Consider the following 13638-nt stretch of genomic DNA (forward strand, 5'->3'; position numbering starts at 1 on the left):
CATTTAAGTTAGCGAGAGGTATGCAACTTTTAGTAAATTTAATATTACTCATTTATAAGACACATTATTAAATGTTGGGGTAATTGCGGAATCTTGTTACTTTGTTGTTTACCAAGAAATAACAGTTAACAATGTTGTATAACTGGAGACTTCCCAATTGATACTAATAAGGAACGGAAAAATATACTTTGAATATCTTCTATAATCTTTATTTAGGCACGGTTATAAATTAAAATATTTCTTTGAGTAGCACATTGCATGTAGAACATTTATATGAAACATGAATACTTGTAGATAAATGTGAATTAATAAGATATACACTAATTAAGAGAAGGGCATATATTTTTTACACTTTAAAGCATCAGGCTACACTCCTCCCGAAGGAGGCTCTATGAGAGACCTGAGGCGCATAGTGGCAGTATATTATAGTCTGATCATCTTTAATTGTATTAACAACACATCTGTGGTATATATTGTGCCAAACTGAAAAGATTATGTTGCAATGTTGTCAATCCCTTAAAGTACATTCAGAGTTAAAGACATAGTTGACCTGCAGTAATAACTCAAATTTCTGCATTAGAATTTTCTGTCGATAAAATTGACTTTTATGCCTTCAGTCATTGAATAAGATATGTTTATTTTCTTAAACTATTAATATCTGCACATTTTATTTGGTGGAGTCTTAGTGCCACACTGTTTCTGCAGGTTAAATACAGTTCCTCTTAACTTTTAAATGTGCCTGTTGCTGGTAACCTTAAGCACTGATACCGGAGGTTTACTTTTACAAATATGTCTTTAAAATATCTAATCTTCATTTGTGTGATCCAACCTGACTTCTATCTTTTTGTTGGGGAAGCGAGACAATTGCCAGATGGGACTAACGCCTGTGTTCACATTCACTTTAGCAGGACCACATTGAGCACTTTTTGCTCACTTAACATCTTACACAAGGCTTCTGTTCTGCAAAACGTCTGTCACTTTTTCTTCTGCAGATCCTCTCTGATTCTGACACCCCATGAATTGCAGTCGGTCAGATTATGACTCCCCCTGTGTTCCTTCCTCATATATGCAGTTTGCCAAAATGTGAGACCCTGAGGTTCATGAAGTCCATCTAAATTTACAATTCAATTGTTCAGGATATTCTCCCCCATTATGTTCTTAAGGCCTTAATTGTTTATTTCTTTTTCACCTTTCAGGTGCACCGGCTGGTGGTGGTAGATGAGAATGATGTGGTGAAAGGAATAGTCTCACTTTCAGACATCCTGCAGGCACTGGTGCTTAGAGCAGGAGGTACGTGTGCATCAAACCTACCGCCCTTCTGATGGGCTGAACAGTTATTGAACGTGGAGGCCTAGATCATCCATGGAGGCTTTTTCTCCAGAGTGCACCCACGCAACACATTGGCTTGGAGACTAAACTTTCTTCTTAAAACTGAGATGACCAAGTATTAAATGAGACTAGGTAATCTAGAGAAGCAAACCTGCACTGGCTAAAAACAGGGTTTCTGTGTGCCACAAAACCATGGTTGGGGGAACCAGTTTAAGGTTGAAGTCCCCAAGGCACCATCCAGCGATCAGCCCAGACACCTTGTAACATGTACTTGTTCGTCAGATCTCGTTCATGTTTTCAGACCCTGCCCCCTGAGGATGCAGTTGTATAGAGGTGAGTTGTGTGACTGGTTATCTCCAGCTCCCCAGGTTTTTCAAAGGGCATACATGTAGGAAAGTGAGGACAGCATGGGGGATGTGGCACCTGATGTGTTTTTGTTTTTTCATATTTGAGCTTGTCTTCTTTACATCCATAGGTGAGAACTTATTATAATGGAGGAAGCAGACGCTGACCGGTCTGTATTGCATCTGACTTGCCACTCCAAGCCCTAGTAGACCAAGAATTGTGCCAGCAGGCTCATGGTGGACTATCGCCTTCACTGCCATGTTGAGTTCACCATGCCAAAGAGCACCAGAAGAGCTGTCACAAGGTAGCGTGAGGAGAGTAACCACCCTCCAAACACCAGCACTGCACTTAGAGGGCGATTCTCCTTGTGAAGCAGGTCTTGGAAACAGTGAGGGAGCGACATTTGTCAATCACAGCTTTCACCTGCAAGCATCTCCCTATCACTCCATCTGGGATACAGAGATTGACAACATAAAACTTCCAGCCTTCATATGCAACAGTGGTTCTCTCTACTACACCAGCATAAGAGACATTACATCCCCTGACCCTCCGTATGAGAGGGGCTGTCTACACAGTGACAATAACTCATCGGATCTTATGAATGAAACATTTCTGTAGCACCTCTTCACAATGCTTGCCGACCTCTCATGCTGCATACCTCCCTCTGTGCATGCAGCCATTGACCTTATCGCTTTGAAATCAATGGCATTATGACTACCTTTGTTAGTACAGAAATGTGTACCCTCTTTGCTACCACCGGAAGGTCGCCAATATGAGTTTCTGGAACATTGCTTACATCTGAAAACATTGGTCTACATTGCTTTGTGCTACTTTTTAAGTTTGTTTACCTTCTGGTTTCTGGTCCTTTCACTTTGCTTCAGGTTCCTTAAAAGCAAAATCTTCCCATACTTTTAGAATGAGCTGTTGTCTGAGCAATGCTTTGGTGATTATTATAGTTACCGCTCCTGTCAAGCAGTGCATGGCCCTATTTGTGCAATTGCGGTCCTCTAAAAGTTTCCAGGGATTGTTTGAGAATGCTACAGACACCATGGGGCTTCTCTCACCAGCTATGTTTGGGAATGGCTGTTATCTCTGTCGTGCTGTGCATGTATCATCCATTTAAGCTTCCAATATTTGTTTTCTTAATATGCTGCTTACACGACTAATCTGCCCTTCTCTGGTGCCTGTCTCTTGGTGCCACCCTTGTCAGTTGGCTGAATCGTAGAATGGTCCTACTCTAAAACTGCCACTTATGAACCTTTTGAGGCAAAATTAAACAATGTACACCCTCAGTACTACGCTTTGTTTCTCCTCTGATCTGTGGTATTTTCTTTCTCCTTCCCCCCCTCTTTCTTTCTCCATCCATTCCATAATGGGTCTATTTTTAGGGATCCTTGGGAACTGCCTGATCTGTAGCTGCGGCAAACCAGTACAGAAAATCAGAAAACTGAGGTGTACAAGTGGTGTTGTGGACGTCAAAGGGCTGTCTCTTTGTCATCAACTACTCTGTCCCAGCACCAGTTAAGTCCTTGAAAGCTGTTGTCTCTTGAGGATCTGAGGCCTTCTTTAAACATTGTGCGGGCCGGAGGATTAAAGCAGTGCTTTGACTTGGACCACAAACATTGGGACCTTTCTTTAACATGGCCTTTTTCTTTCTCATAGAATTAAAAAGGCTTTTTTTCTTTAATGAACAGGACATCTTCTAAGGCAAAATGATGGTTTTCTCACCACACGTAGAAGCAATTAGGTATGCACTATACAAATCTAATAATTAAATGAAAAAAATAAATGTCAATAATAACATGAAATACAAAACAGAGACAAACTGGCCTGTAAAACCTTCCCATGATGTTGCTTTGATGTAAATGTAAAAACCTATTTCTTAAAGCGAACAATACAAAAACAAATGTTCGTTTGTGATAATTAAATATACTTTCAAATGATGAAATAGTTTTTAGAAAAACTATATGCACCACACATTAATTCTTACTAAGGTTTAAGTTTTCCTTTGAGGTGAGTTGCCATGCACTCCTACATCAACCCCAATGTCACTAGCAAATACTTTAAAAATTGAAAGACCTCCTTTATTTGAGGAAAAATATAAATGAGATGGTTTGGACATTCTTTTTTAATTTTGTGCTCTAGCGTTAATGTAAATGTTTTCGTAGTCTGTTATTACAGGTCTTGGTTTTCACTGTGTCGCCAAGAAACATCATAGGTTCCTGAAATACATATTTAGCATTAACCAAAAAATCATAATAAATGCAATTGGTTCACTTCACTCCTGATCCTTTTGGTAGATTGGATCCTCTCTTCACATCATTACCGTATTGGATTGGTATGAACATTATCAAACAGAATAAAAACCATTTTCTATAGCAACGAATATTCATAATAGATTCTACCTTTTAGATTGTTGAATCACTTTTGGGAGTACTTTTGAAAGCGATAGGTTGTGGTTAGACGGGCAAACCAATCTAATTCTTGCCACAATGTATCTGAGAGTGTGATTCTTACTTTACGGTCTTCATTGACAAAAAGGTAAATGTTAAATCTGTTCTGTTGCTGTCCTTAGAGGTTTTTTAAAGTTCATATCTTGCTTGGCTTTCATTCAATGTGTACCTTTAGCTGTGCATAGAAGTATTGATCCCCAACTCATTTGGATGCGTTTAAAAGTATCACAGCTGATGGGAGTCCTAACATATGGAAGTTCATCAGATAACTCCTCCAAGTGTTGTAGAATCCCAGCTTGTCTAGAGTATGTACCTCCTTGTTTTAGGATCATCCCCCTTGCAGTACACTCTACTTTGTGCATGAATGCCAGGAAAATCTATAGTGTGGCTCCTGCATGCTGGAAAATACCTTTCTCATAATCCAAAGTCATCCGAAATTACTGGAAGAGGACCATCCTGAAGTTCTTAAGCACATGTTCCTCATCAGCCTTTTTCAATAAATATAATTTCACCAGGTTTACTGCTTCACGAAGTTTACTCAATAGCCTACAGAGAGGTTTTATGATCCATTACGAGGTATTGGCATTGATTTTTATGTTTGACATCTGTTTTTTAAAATTATTTGTAAGATTTAGTTTTTTGTTATTACTTTTCAGGTCTTGAGCATATGATTTTGAATGGTGTTTGCTGCTCTAATGTATTTTATGTTGAGAACTGTTAATACTGATGCTGAAAACATGTTTACTTTGAGCACAGTTTTTTTTTACCAGGGTTGTTTATGATCATGTCAAACCCTTGCTGATACCCATTCCTTTTTGCACAGATCCTTTGTTGCGTACATGTAATACACAATAAAGTGAAATGAAATAATTGTCATTTGAGGTTATTACATTTAAAACAAAATCTTTCTTACAGAGGTGTTTGATATTAGAAGTAAAACAGACCCACAGACATAATAGGGATAAGCCATCCCCCTTTTCTTTCTTATTCTAATAGACCACCTGGTCCTGTTCTTAACTTCTATGATGACTTAGATTCTCTTCTTTACTTCCCCGTATCTCTACTCCCTTTCTCCTTCTGGGTGACTTTAATCTTCCTTTCATCTCTACTCACTCATCCTCTCGGACTTAATCTTCTTTTTAGCTTTCACTGATTCGCTCCCTTTTGCATACTTCAGTTGCCTCCCTTGATTTCCTTTTCTCAACCTCATCACCTGACATTCTCCTCACTGCTCACCCCTGCTCGGACAGTTTTTCTGAAGCCAAAGGGCTTAGTAAAAACCAGTCAACTGAGGCAGTACAAGACTCCACTCTTAGTATAAGGCTGTACCACCTGAGTTCAGGCCAGTGTAGACAGAGCAGCTAGGCTTATTTTAGGAGGGAGGGAGGGATGTAGAATCAGTACAAACAAATTGTAAAACAAATGGTCCAAAGAAACACTGACACACTATGTATTGTAAAAAATTAATGGTTTATTTAGATTTAAGTAGGCACAGATAAATCTTGAGGGGCGGGGGGTAATAAGTACTATGACATTATATACAAGCACAATTATAAAAACACAACACTATGTTTTAAAGTACACAGACCAAAGCATAGATCTTATTTAGAAAACAAACAGTATTTCTAGGTAAGTGAGAACTTATCCAACACATTCATTATAGGTCACACCGATTCTTAGGGAGTAAAACCATACGTTACTTTCAGATTACTTTACAGCATTTTCCAGGGTAGTAGACCCTGTCAGTTGTATCGTGACGCTCAGCAACAAATCACATAGTAAGTCAACTGGACAATATACTTTTCTGATCTAGTGAAACACAGATTCTAGGAACAGTATAAACCTATAACTCTGATTCAGCATAACGCAGTTGTTCTATGGGAGTTGCACCTTGGGGTGGAATGTTCAATTACAGTTGCTTTTCAGTTCACAGACTAAGGGAAGCAATAACTCTAACTTATTTCAGGATAACACAGTTATACTCCAGGTAAGAAAACCCTATACACGTTTTAAAGGAGCTATAAGTAACTTAAAGGCAGGTATAAACCTAATACTGTTTTTGTGTCTGTCTACACCAGACAAAGGAAAGCAAAACCCAGTTTTAGACTTTATTAATAACTCAGTTATTCTAGGTAGGTAAATCCTAAGACAGACTTACTCTGGACAGGCGAACAGCAAGTCAGGGGAAGCAACATCCAGTTGGCGGACACTCATACATTTATCCTAACAGGAATAGTGAAGTGGAACTAACAGCATTACTTTTAGGAAGAGGCACAACCAAATCACAGGTGAATAATATAACCTTACATCTACTTTCTGTTAGAATGGTGAAACAGTTTTCTAAGGAAAGAAAGACGTGTGAGAAACCTGAAGGTGTCTCACCTGCTTGTCCCCGGGGATCTGTCATCCAGGTGGCCAAGACATGGCCATCGCTTTTGGATCCAGTTCCTGGGGGTGGACCAGAGCGAGAGGATCACCTGGATGAGGGGTCTCCGGGTAGTGGAAGTGGGATACCGGAAGGTGAGACGCGGTATCCCCTTCCCTGTAACACCCTTTCCCCCATCCTACCAGGTAGGATACCTAGGAACTCAAACCCCCTGCCCATCCCTTTCCTGACATAAACACTTTCTCACGGACAGCTCACCGTGAGCAACAACAGACTAACACCAGAGCCGTATACCTGACATCTCCCGATACAATGGTCAGGCAAGGCCAGGCAATTGCTGATCATTACACACACCTGACTTCATCACATTTACCCAAACGAATAAAAGGCGGAGCACAAAAGCACACTCTGAGGGAGGCAGAACACACAAGGAAACAGCAGTTCCGAGATGGCAGTTTAATACAAGGAGAAAGACTGCAAGACCAAAGAGGGTTGCCCTTGACCTTTAAAGACTGTTATTTTTGAGAACCTTGGAAAGTAAGAAACCTAAGACCAGGAACTAAAGCTGATCAAACCTGCATGGTGTGTCGCAGGAGTGAAAAACCAAAGGGATTTTCACTAAACAGATCCTCGGGGAGCAGGGTAGGGGCACCCAATGATGAAATATGGTATCCCCTTCCCTTTGACCCCTCTTCCGCATCCTATTATACAGGAGTTGCTGACTTCCCAACTCCCCCCACCCCTTTTTCCATCAAACACTGAGACGAGGAGGAGAGGGATTGGGAGGATGAGGACTACCAACAGAGAAACACTCTCCCCTTTGTGAGAAAACTGAATGTCTCCCTAGCTAGTCATCCAGGTGGCCGGGACACAGCCATAGCTATTGGATCCAGTTCCTAGTGAGGAGGGATCATCTGGATGGGGGACCCCAGAGAGTGAGAGTGGGACACTGACGGGTGAGACGCGGTATCCCCCTTCCTTTTATACCTTTTCCCCATCCTCTCATGGAGGACATTCCAAACAACTGCCCCCCTTTGTAACTAACATTTTCGCACAACACAAAGGACAACAGACTAACACCAGAGGCGTTTATCTGACATGTCCCAGTACAAGGGTCAGGCAAAGTCTAGCAAATGATCAGAATCACATGCACCTGATGGCCCTTTCCCACAGGGATAAAATGTGGAGCCAGAGAGCACAGTTACGAGCAAGGCGAGCACGGCAGACAGCACAACAAGACTGTTATCACACGGCAGTTCAAGAGAAGGAGAAAGGCAGCGGGAATCGAGAGGGTGGCGAGAAGAGAAGTGACCTTGCCATTTTCATCCCAGACCCACAAACTTTGTGGAGGCGAGCCTAAGACCGCAAACAATAGCACCAGTGTCCTGCAGCAGATGTCAACGGTACACGGGGCAAACCTTTGCCGATAAGCAGGAGCGAGGGAAGTTCCCGCACCCGTGGTACTGGCCTTGACTCCAGCGAAGCAAACAGCCAAGTGGTTCATCATAGCCGGTGAGTCGAGTGGCGAATCGATAAGAACAGGGCTGTGTAGAGTGAGAATCGCAAAGTAGCAAGTTTTGTACCAAAGCTGATTAACTTTGAATGAACTGTAAGACGTGTGAAGGGGAGACCAGTTACAGAGGAAAACTGTCACCACGTGGGTGCTAACTCAAGAGACTCTAGTCAAGCCCCATATGAGGGAAACTACATATACCAGAATGCCGTAGGAGGGCTTGCAAAATAGGTCAAAGTGGTCATACAGAGGGTCAAGCAAAATCCCCATACAATCGAAAGACTTGGATCTACAAGCATTGTGAGAAAGGGAAGTGAATCCCACAGTTAAGAGTAAACATTGAGAAACCAAGCAAATCGAATCCCGCTAACGTCAAGAGGGGTCCGAGCACAACTGTGGGAGATCCAGGGGTGAAGCCACACACAAAAACTAAAGTTAAGAGGGGTCAGCGCCCAGAAGAGGGGACCCAGGGGCGAAACCTTCAGCCTAAATGAAACTGTGATAAACAATTGAGAAGGTTCAGCGCCCAGAAGAGGGGGATCCAGGGGTGAACCCATCGACAAGCAAACATTGGGAACAAACTGTCGTTTGGTTAAAGGGACTTTCGTTTTTGTTATTGGAAAACCTCAGGCCCGAAGGCAAGAGACTTTCACAGGAAACGTGACTTGGCCATTAACGGTCCTGAGAACTGACATTGGAGCTGTCGTCTCATGCTGAAGAAGCCTGAGACTGTACTGTGCACCAAGCTCCCATCTTACCCCGTGTCCAAAACGTGGGGAAGGGAGACCCAGGCTACCGCATCCTGACATATTATTTGACAACACTTCTTTCTTTTCTTGAACTATCCCACACCCCTTTATAGTATTAGTTGTGAGGTTTTGGCAATAGGTTTCTTAGTATAAGCCCTTTTTCATTTGATGGTCGACGCTTGCCCCCATCTCAGATATAGGTTTAGATTAGGCGTTTTTCCAACCTGCATACAGCATTCATTGTTCAATAAACACCCTTGAACTGGGATCACTTGTCTGTGTCTTACTTGTCACCATGAGTTCCTCACACCTTTCTACAACAGACTGTCCCATTAACGAGGCCAGGCAAAGTCAGGCCTCCCTTTATAACTTTGCATACATGAACCTAATCACCACTCCCATGAAGTATGAAAGGTGGGGCAGGAGAGCACACTGAGCGAGTCACGGATGCTGGAAGGTGCCGGAGAGAAGGAGAGACCCTGGAAGACCTGGAGGAGGAGAAAGAAACCACCCAAACACTGGCCCTGCTACCAGAGATGAGCCTGCAGTGTGGGGGAGGGAACTGTACCTCCTGAAGGCAAGACCACGGACAGCTAGGGTTGCACCGGGGGCCATCCTGCATTGATAACCCATGTGGGGAGAAGAAATTACCACTGTGATGCCATCCTTGACTCTGACAAGCTCAGGAAAGAAGCTGATAACAGGCCAGGCTGTGAGATGCTCAAAGTTGCAAGATTGACATGTATGAACAAAGAACTTGTGTATGAATGAACTTTAAGAAACCAAGAACGGTATCAGAAACATAGTGGTCCGGTGCCACATGGGTGCTCAGTCGAAGGTCTCTGTTCTGGTGCCCCAGAGCTTGTAAAAGATTAATAAAAGGTGAATTGAAGTGGTCCTGCAGCGGGTTGAGTGAAGACCCATGCACATTTGAAAGTCTTCGATCGTCTAGGTGTTGAAATTGGTCTGAGCCCGGTTGAGGGGGACTGATTGTGTGAAAAAGAGATTTGAACCCGGCAGAGGGAGATCCGGGGTGAATAGCTATATCACCCAAGAAGAAATTGTAGACTTAAAACCCATGTACATTCGAAGGTTTTCGATCGCCTACGTGTTGAAATTGGTCTGAGCCCGGTTGAGGGGGACTAATTGTGGAAAAGGGGGTCTGAGCCCGGCAGAGGGCAATCCCAGGGTGAATAGCAAAAATCACCTAAGAAGATATTGCTGTTGAAATTAGTCGGACCCCGGAAGAGGGGAACTGATTGTAAACGAATTGGCCTAAGCCCAGAAATGGGGACTAATTGTGAATGCTGGGGACCTGAGCCCAGAAGAGGGGGATCCAGGGTGAAGAGTAAATCACCCGCCTTGAATATCAAGGAAGGAACTTTTTTCTCTATCGTTTATGGAACACCAAACCCTCTGAGGCAAGAGACTTTGCACCAAAGAGACTTGGGGTACAGATAAACCCTGATATAGGGGAAAGGAACTGTGACCTCATACAGTAGAAGCCCAGCAGTGTGCTGGGCTCAAGTGACCTGCCTTGTCCCGTGCTAAAAACATGGGGAATGGAAGCCCCGGCCTACACATCCTGATTTATCATTTTGTAGTGAACAATATCCCACACTATTTTGTAGCATAACGGTAAGGATTGGCAATATTTTTTTTTTGTATATGCTCTTTTTATTTGACAAGACTCCACAAGGACTGTATTATTATTTGATGGTTGTAGCTGGCTCCCATCGTAGATTTACGGTTAGATGTTTTCACACCCCTGATAAAAGTTCAATAAACACCCTTGAACTGTGATCACTTGTCTGTCTTACTTTGATACCATGCCTTCCTTACAGAGGTACCCAGGGCTCTCCCACGTCGATAACCAAGGCAGGGAGGAGCGATTGCCGCTGTGGTACTGTCCTTGGCTCCTACAACAAAGCAGCGTTAGTAAAGACAGCACAGTTGGTGTGTCGCAGAGACTGACACCAATCCAGCCTGTGTTTTGAGGTTAGGTTGAAAGCGGCAACATTGTATGAAGACATCTGAAGAGAACAGTGTGTGAGACGTATGTGATGAACGACTTGAATATAATTGGAAACCAAAGGAGTAACCAAACTTTGGGAGGTAAAGAAAAGATACCATAGACCAGAGTGGTCCGGTGCCATGTGGGTGCTCATTCGAAAGTCTCTGTTAGGTATCCAACTGATGCAAAGTGGTCCTGCAACGGTTCAAGCTAAACCCTGGGCACATTCGAAAGTCTTTGATGATTAAAATACACTGCAATTGGTCAAGGCCCGGCTGAGGAAGACTAATCGGGTAAAAGAAAGGGATCTGAGCCCGGCTATTTTTTAAAGAGATCTGAGGGTGATCCAGGGTGAACACCCAAAATTTAATACTTGTGAGAAGAAAGGAACTTTTGCATTTTGTTTTTGTACATCAGGCCATCTGAATCAAAAGGCTTTGAAGAAGTTAGGGCCTTGGACACATGAGGTCCTGATGCTGGTAATGGAACTGTATCCACGTGCAGCAGAAGCTAGAGTGAGTGCTTTGCTTGAGTGAACCGCCTTGCTTGTGCTGAAAGTGGGGAAGGGAGGTCAACGGCAGGAACATCCAGACACATTATTTTGTGAACACTTCTTTCTTTTTCATGAACACTACCCCCCACTATTTGTACGATCGTGGTAAGGATTGGCAATTGTTTTTTTCATATAGGCCCTTTTTATTTTGACAATACTCCACTAGGACTCTATTATTTGATGGTCGTAGCTTGCTCCCATCCATAGAATTAGATTTAGATAGGCGTTCATCACCCCCTTGTGAAAGTTCAATAAACACCCTTGAACTGTGGTCACTTGTGTCTCTTACTGTTATCATGCCTTCTTTACATGATCTGATATGGCATTTATAACGCGCCTATTCACAAGTGTTTCAAGGCGCGACGCGGCAAGGGAGGGGGAACAGAGGGAAGACAGACAACGATCCTACAAGGCCAGGTGTCATGCAGATCGCGCAAGGGAAGGGGGAGGGGGAAAGTGCAGTACATTGGATAAAGGATAATAATAAGTAACGTACGGCCAGCTGGTGGCAAGTGCAAGGGTAAGTGCAGACATCAGGTGTCAAGTGCTGGTGGTGGAACTGTAGGGATACAGAAACAGTCCGTAAGTGCGGAGATTGCCAGGAAGGCAGTGCAGGAGTGCGACTGGTGGGGGGAGGGGGACCTAGGGCCGAGATCAGGGGGTGGCCAGGTAACCTGTGCAGTTTCAGTATCAGCCAAGAAGTCAGCAGGGGAGAGGAAAACGCAGAAGGAAAGATAACCGTTTTGAGGTGTTCCGGAACCGGAGATGTGGTGTCATTGGGATGTGACTCAATCGAACAAATTGAGGACCCCCACAATTCCAGAAGCTTAGTCATAGAGCCTCCAACCCCACTAAAGAATAGGCCTCGATATTTGTAGCAGTAGAGAAGCTACTATCCCTCCTGGAAAAGGAGGACTGATTCCCACAGCCTCAGTTGTGATACCCCCTACTGGGTGTTATATAAGATTGGCCCCAAACGCTTGCCCCCATCTCAGATATAGGTTTAGATTAGGCGTTTTTCCAACCTGCATACAGCATTCATTGTTCAATAAACACCCTTGAACTGGGATCACTTGTCTGTGTCTTACTTGTCACCATGAGTTCCTCACACCTTTCTACAACAGACTGTCCCATTAACGAGGCCAGGCAAAAGTCAGGCCTCCCTTTATAACTTTGCATACATGAACCTAATCACCACTCCCATGAAGTATGAAAGGTGGGGCAGGAGAGCACACTGAGCGAGTCACGGATGCTGGAAGGTGCCGGAGAGAAGGAGAGACCCTGGAAGACCTGGAGGAGGAGAAAGAAACCACCCAAACACTGGCCCTGCTACCAGAGATGAGCCTGCAGTGTGGGGGAGGGAACTGTACCTCCTGAAGGCAAGACCACGGACAGCTAGGGTTGCACCGGGGGCCATCCTGCATTGATAACCCATGTGGGGAGAAGAAATTACCACTGTGATGCCATCCTTGACTCTGACAAGCTCAGGAAAGAAGCTGATAACAGGCCAGGCTGTGAGATGCTCAAAGTTGCAAGATTGACATGTATGAACAAAGAACTTGTGTATGAATGAACTTTAAGAAACCAAGAACGGTATCAGAAACATAGTGGTCCGGTGCCACATGGGTGCTCAGTCGAAGGTCTCTGTTCTGGTGCCCCAGAGCTTGTAAAAGATTAATAAAAGGTGAATTGAAGTGGTCCTGCAGCGGGTTGAGTGAAGACCCATGCACATTTGAAAGTCTTCGATCGTCTAGGTGTTGAAATTGGTCTGAGCCCGGTTGAGGGGGACTGATTGTGTGAAAAAGAGATTTGAACCCGGCAGAGGGAGATCCGGGGTGAATAGCTATATCACCCAAGAAGAAATTGTAGACTTAAAACCCATGTACATTCGAAGGTTTTCGATCGCCTACGTGTTGAAATTGGTCTGAGCCCGGTTGAGGGGGACTAATTGTGGAAAAGGGGGTCTGAGCCCGGCAGAGGGCAATCCCAGGGTGAATAGCAAAAATCACCTAAGAAGATATTGCTGTTGAAATTAGTCGGACCCCGGAAGAGGGGAACTGATTGTAAACGAATTGGCCTAAGCCCAGAAATGGGGACTAATTGTGAATGCTGGGGACCTGAGCCCAGAAGAGGGGGATCCAGGGTGAAGAGTAAATCACCCGCCTTGAATATCAAGGAAGGAACTTTTTTCTCTATCGTTTATGGAACACCAAACCCTCTGAGGCAAGAGACTTTGCACCAAAGAGACTTGGGGTACAGATAAACCCTGATATAGGGGAAAGGAACTGTGACCTCA

General features: G+C 43.7%; 1 protein-coding gene across 3 annotated transcripts in view; it reads left to right on the forward strand.

The window, feature by feature from the left end:
* The window catches only part of PRKAG1 (protein kinase AMP-activated non-catalytic subunit gamma 1), a 458467-nt gene extending 453469 nt beyond the window's left edge, over positions 1–4998 (forward strand). For all 3 annotated transcript variants that reach the window (XM_069653840.1, XM_069653841.1, XM_069653842.1), the window contains exons 12-13: positions 1197–1290; positions 1805–4998. In XM_069653840.1, the coding sequence (XP_069509941.1) occupies positions 1197–1290; positions 1805–1821 (111 nt within the window). In that variant the 3' untranslated portion in view covers positions 1822–4998. The remainder of the gene's footprint in view (positions 1–1196; positions 1291–1804) is intronic.
* The last annotated feature ends 8640 nt before the right edge of the window (positions 4999–13638 follow it).

Source organism: Ambystoma mexicanum, chromosome 3q (assembly GCF_040938575.1).
Source record: "Ambystoma mexicanum isolate Mex_15411 chromosome 3q, UKY_AmexF1_1, whole genome shotgun sequence".
NCBI classification, from domain to species: Eukaryota; Metazoa; Chordata; class Amphibia; order Caudata; family Ambystomatidae; genus Ambystoma; species Ambystoma mexicanum.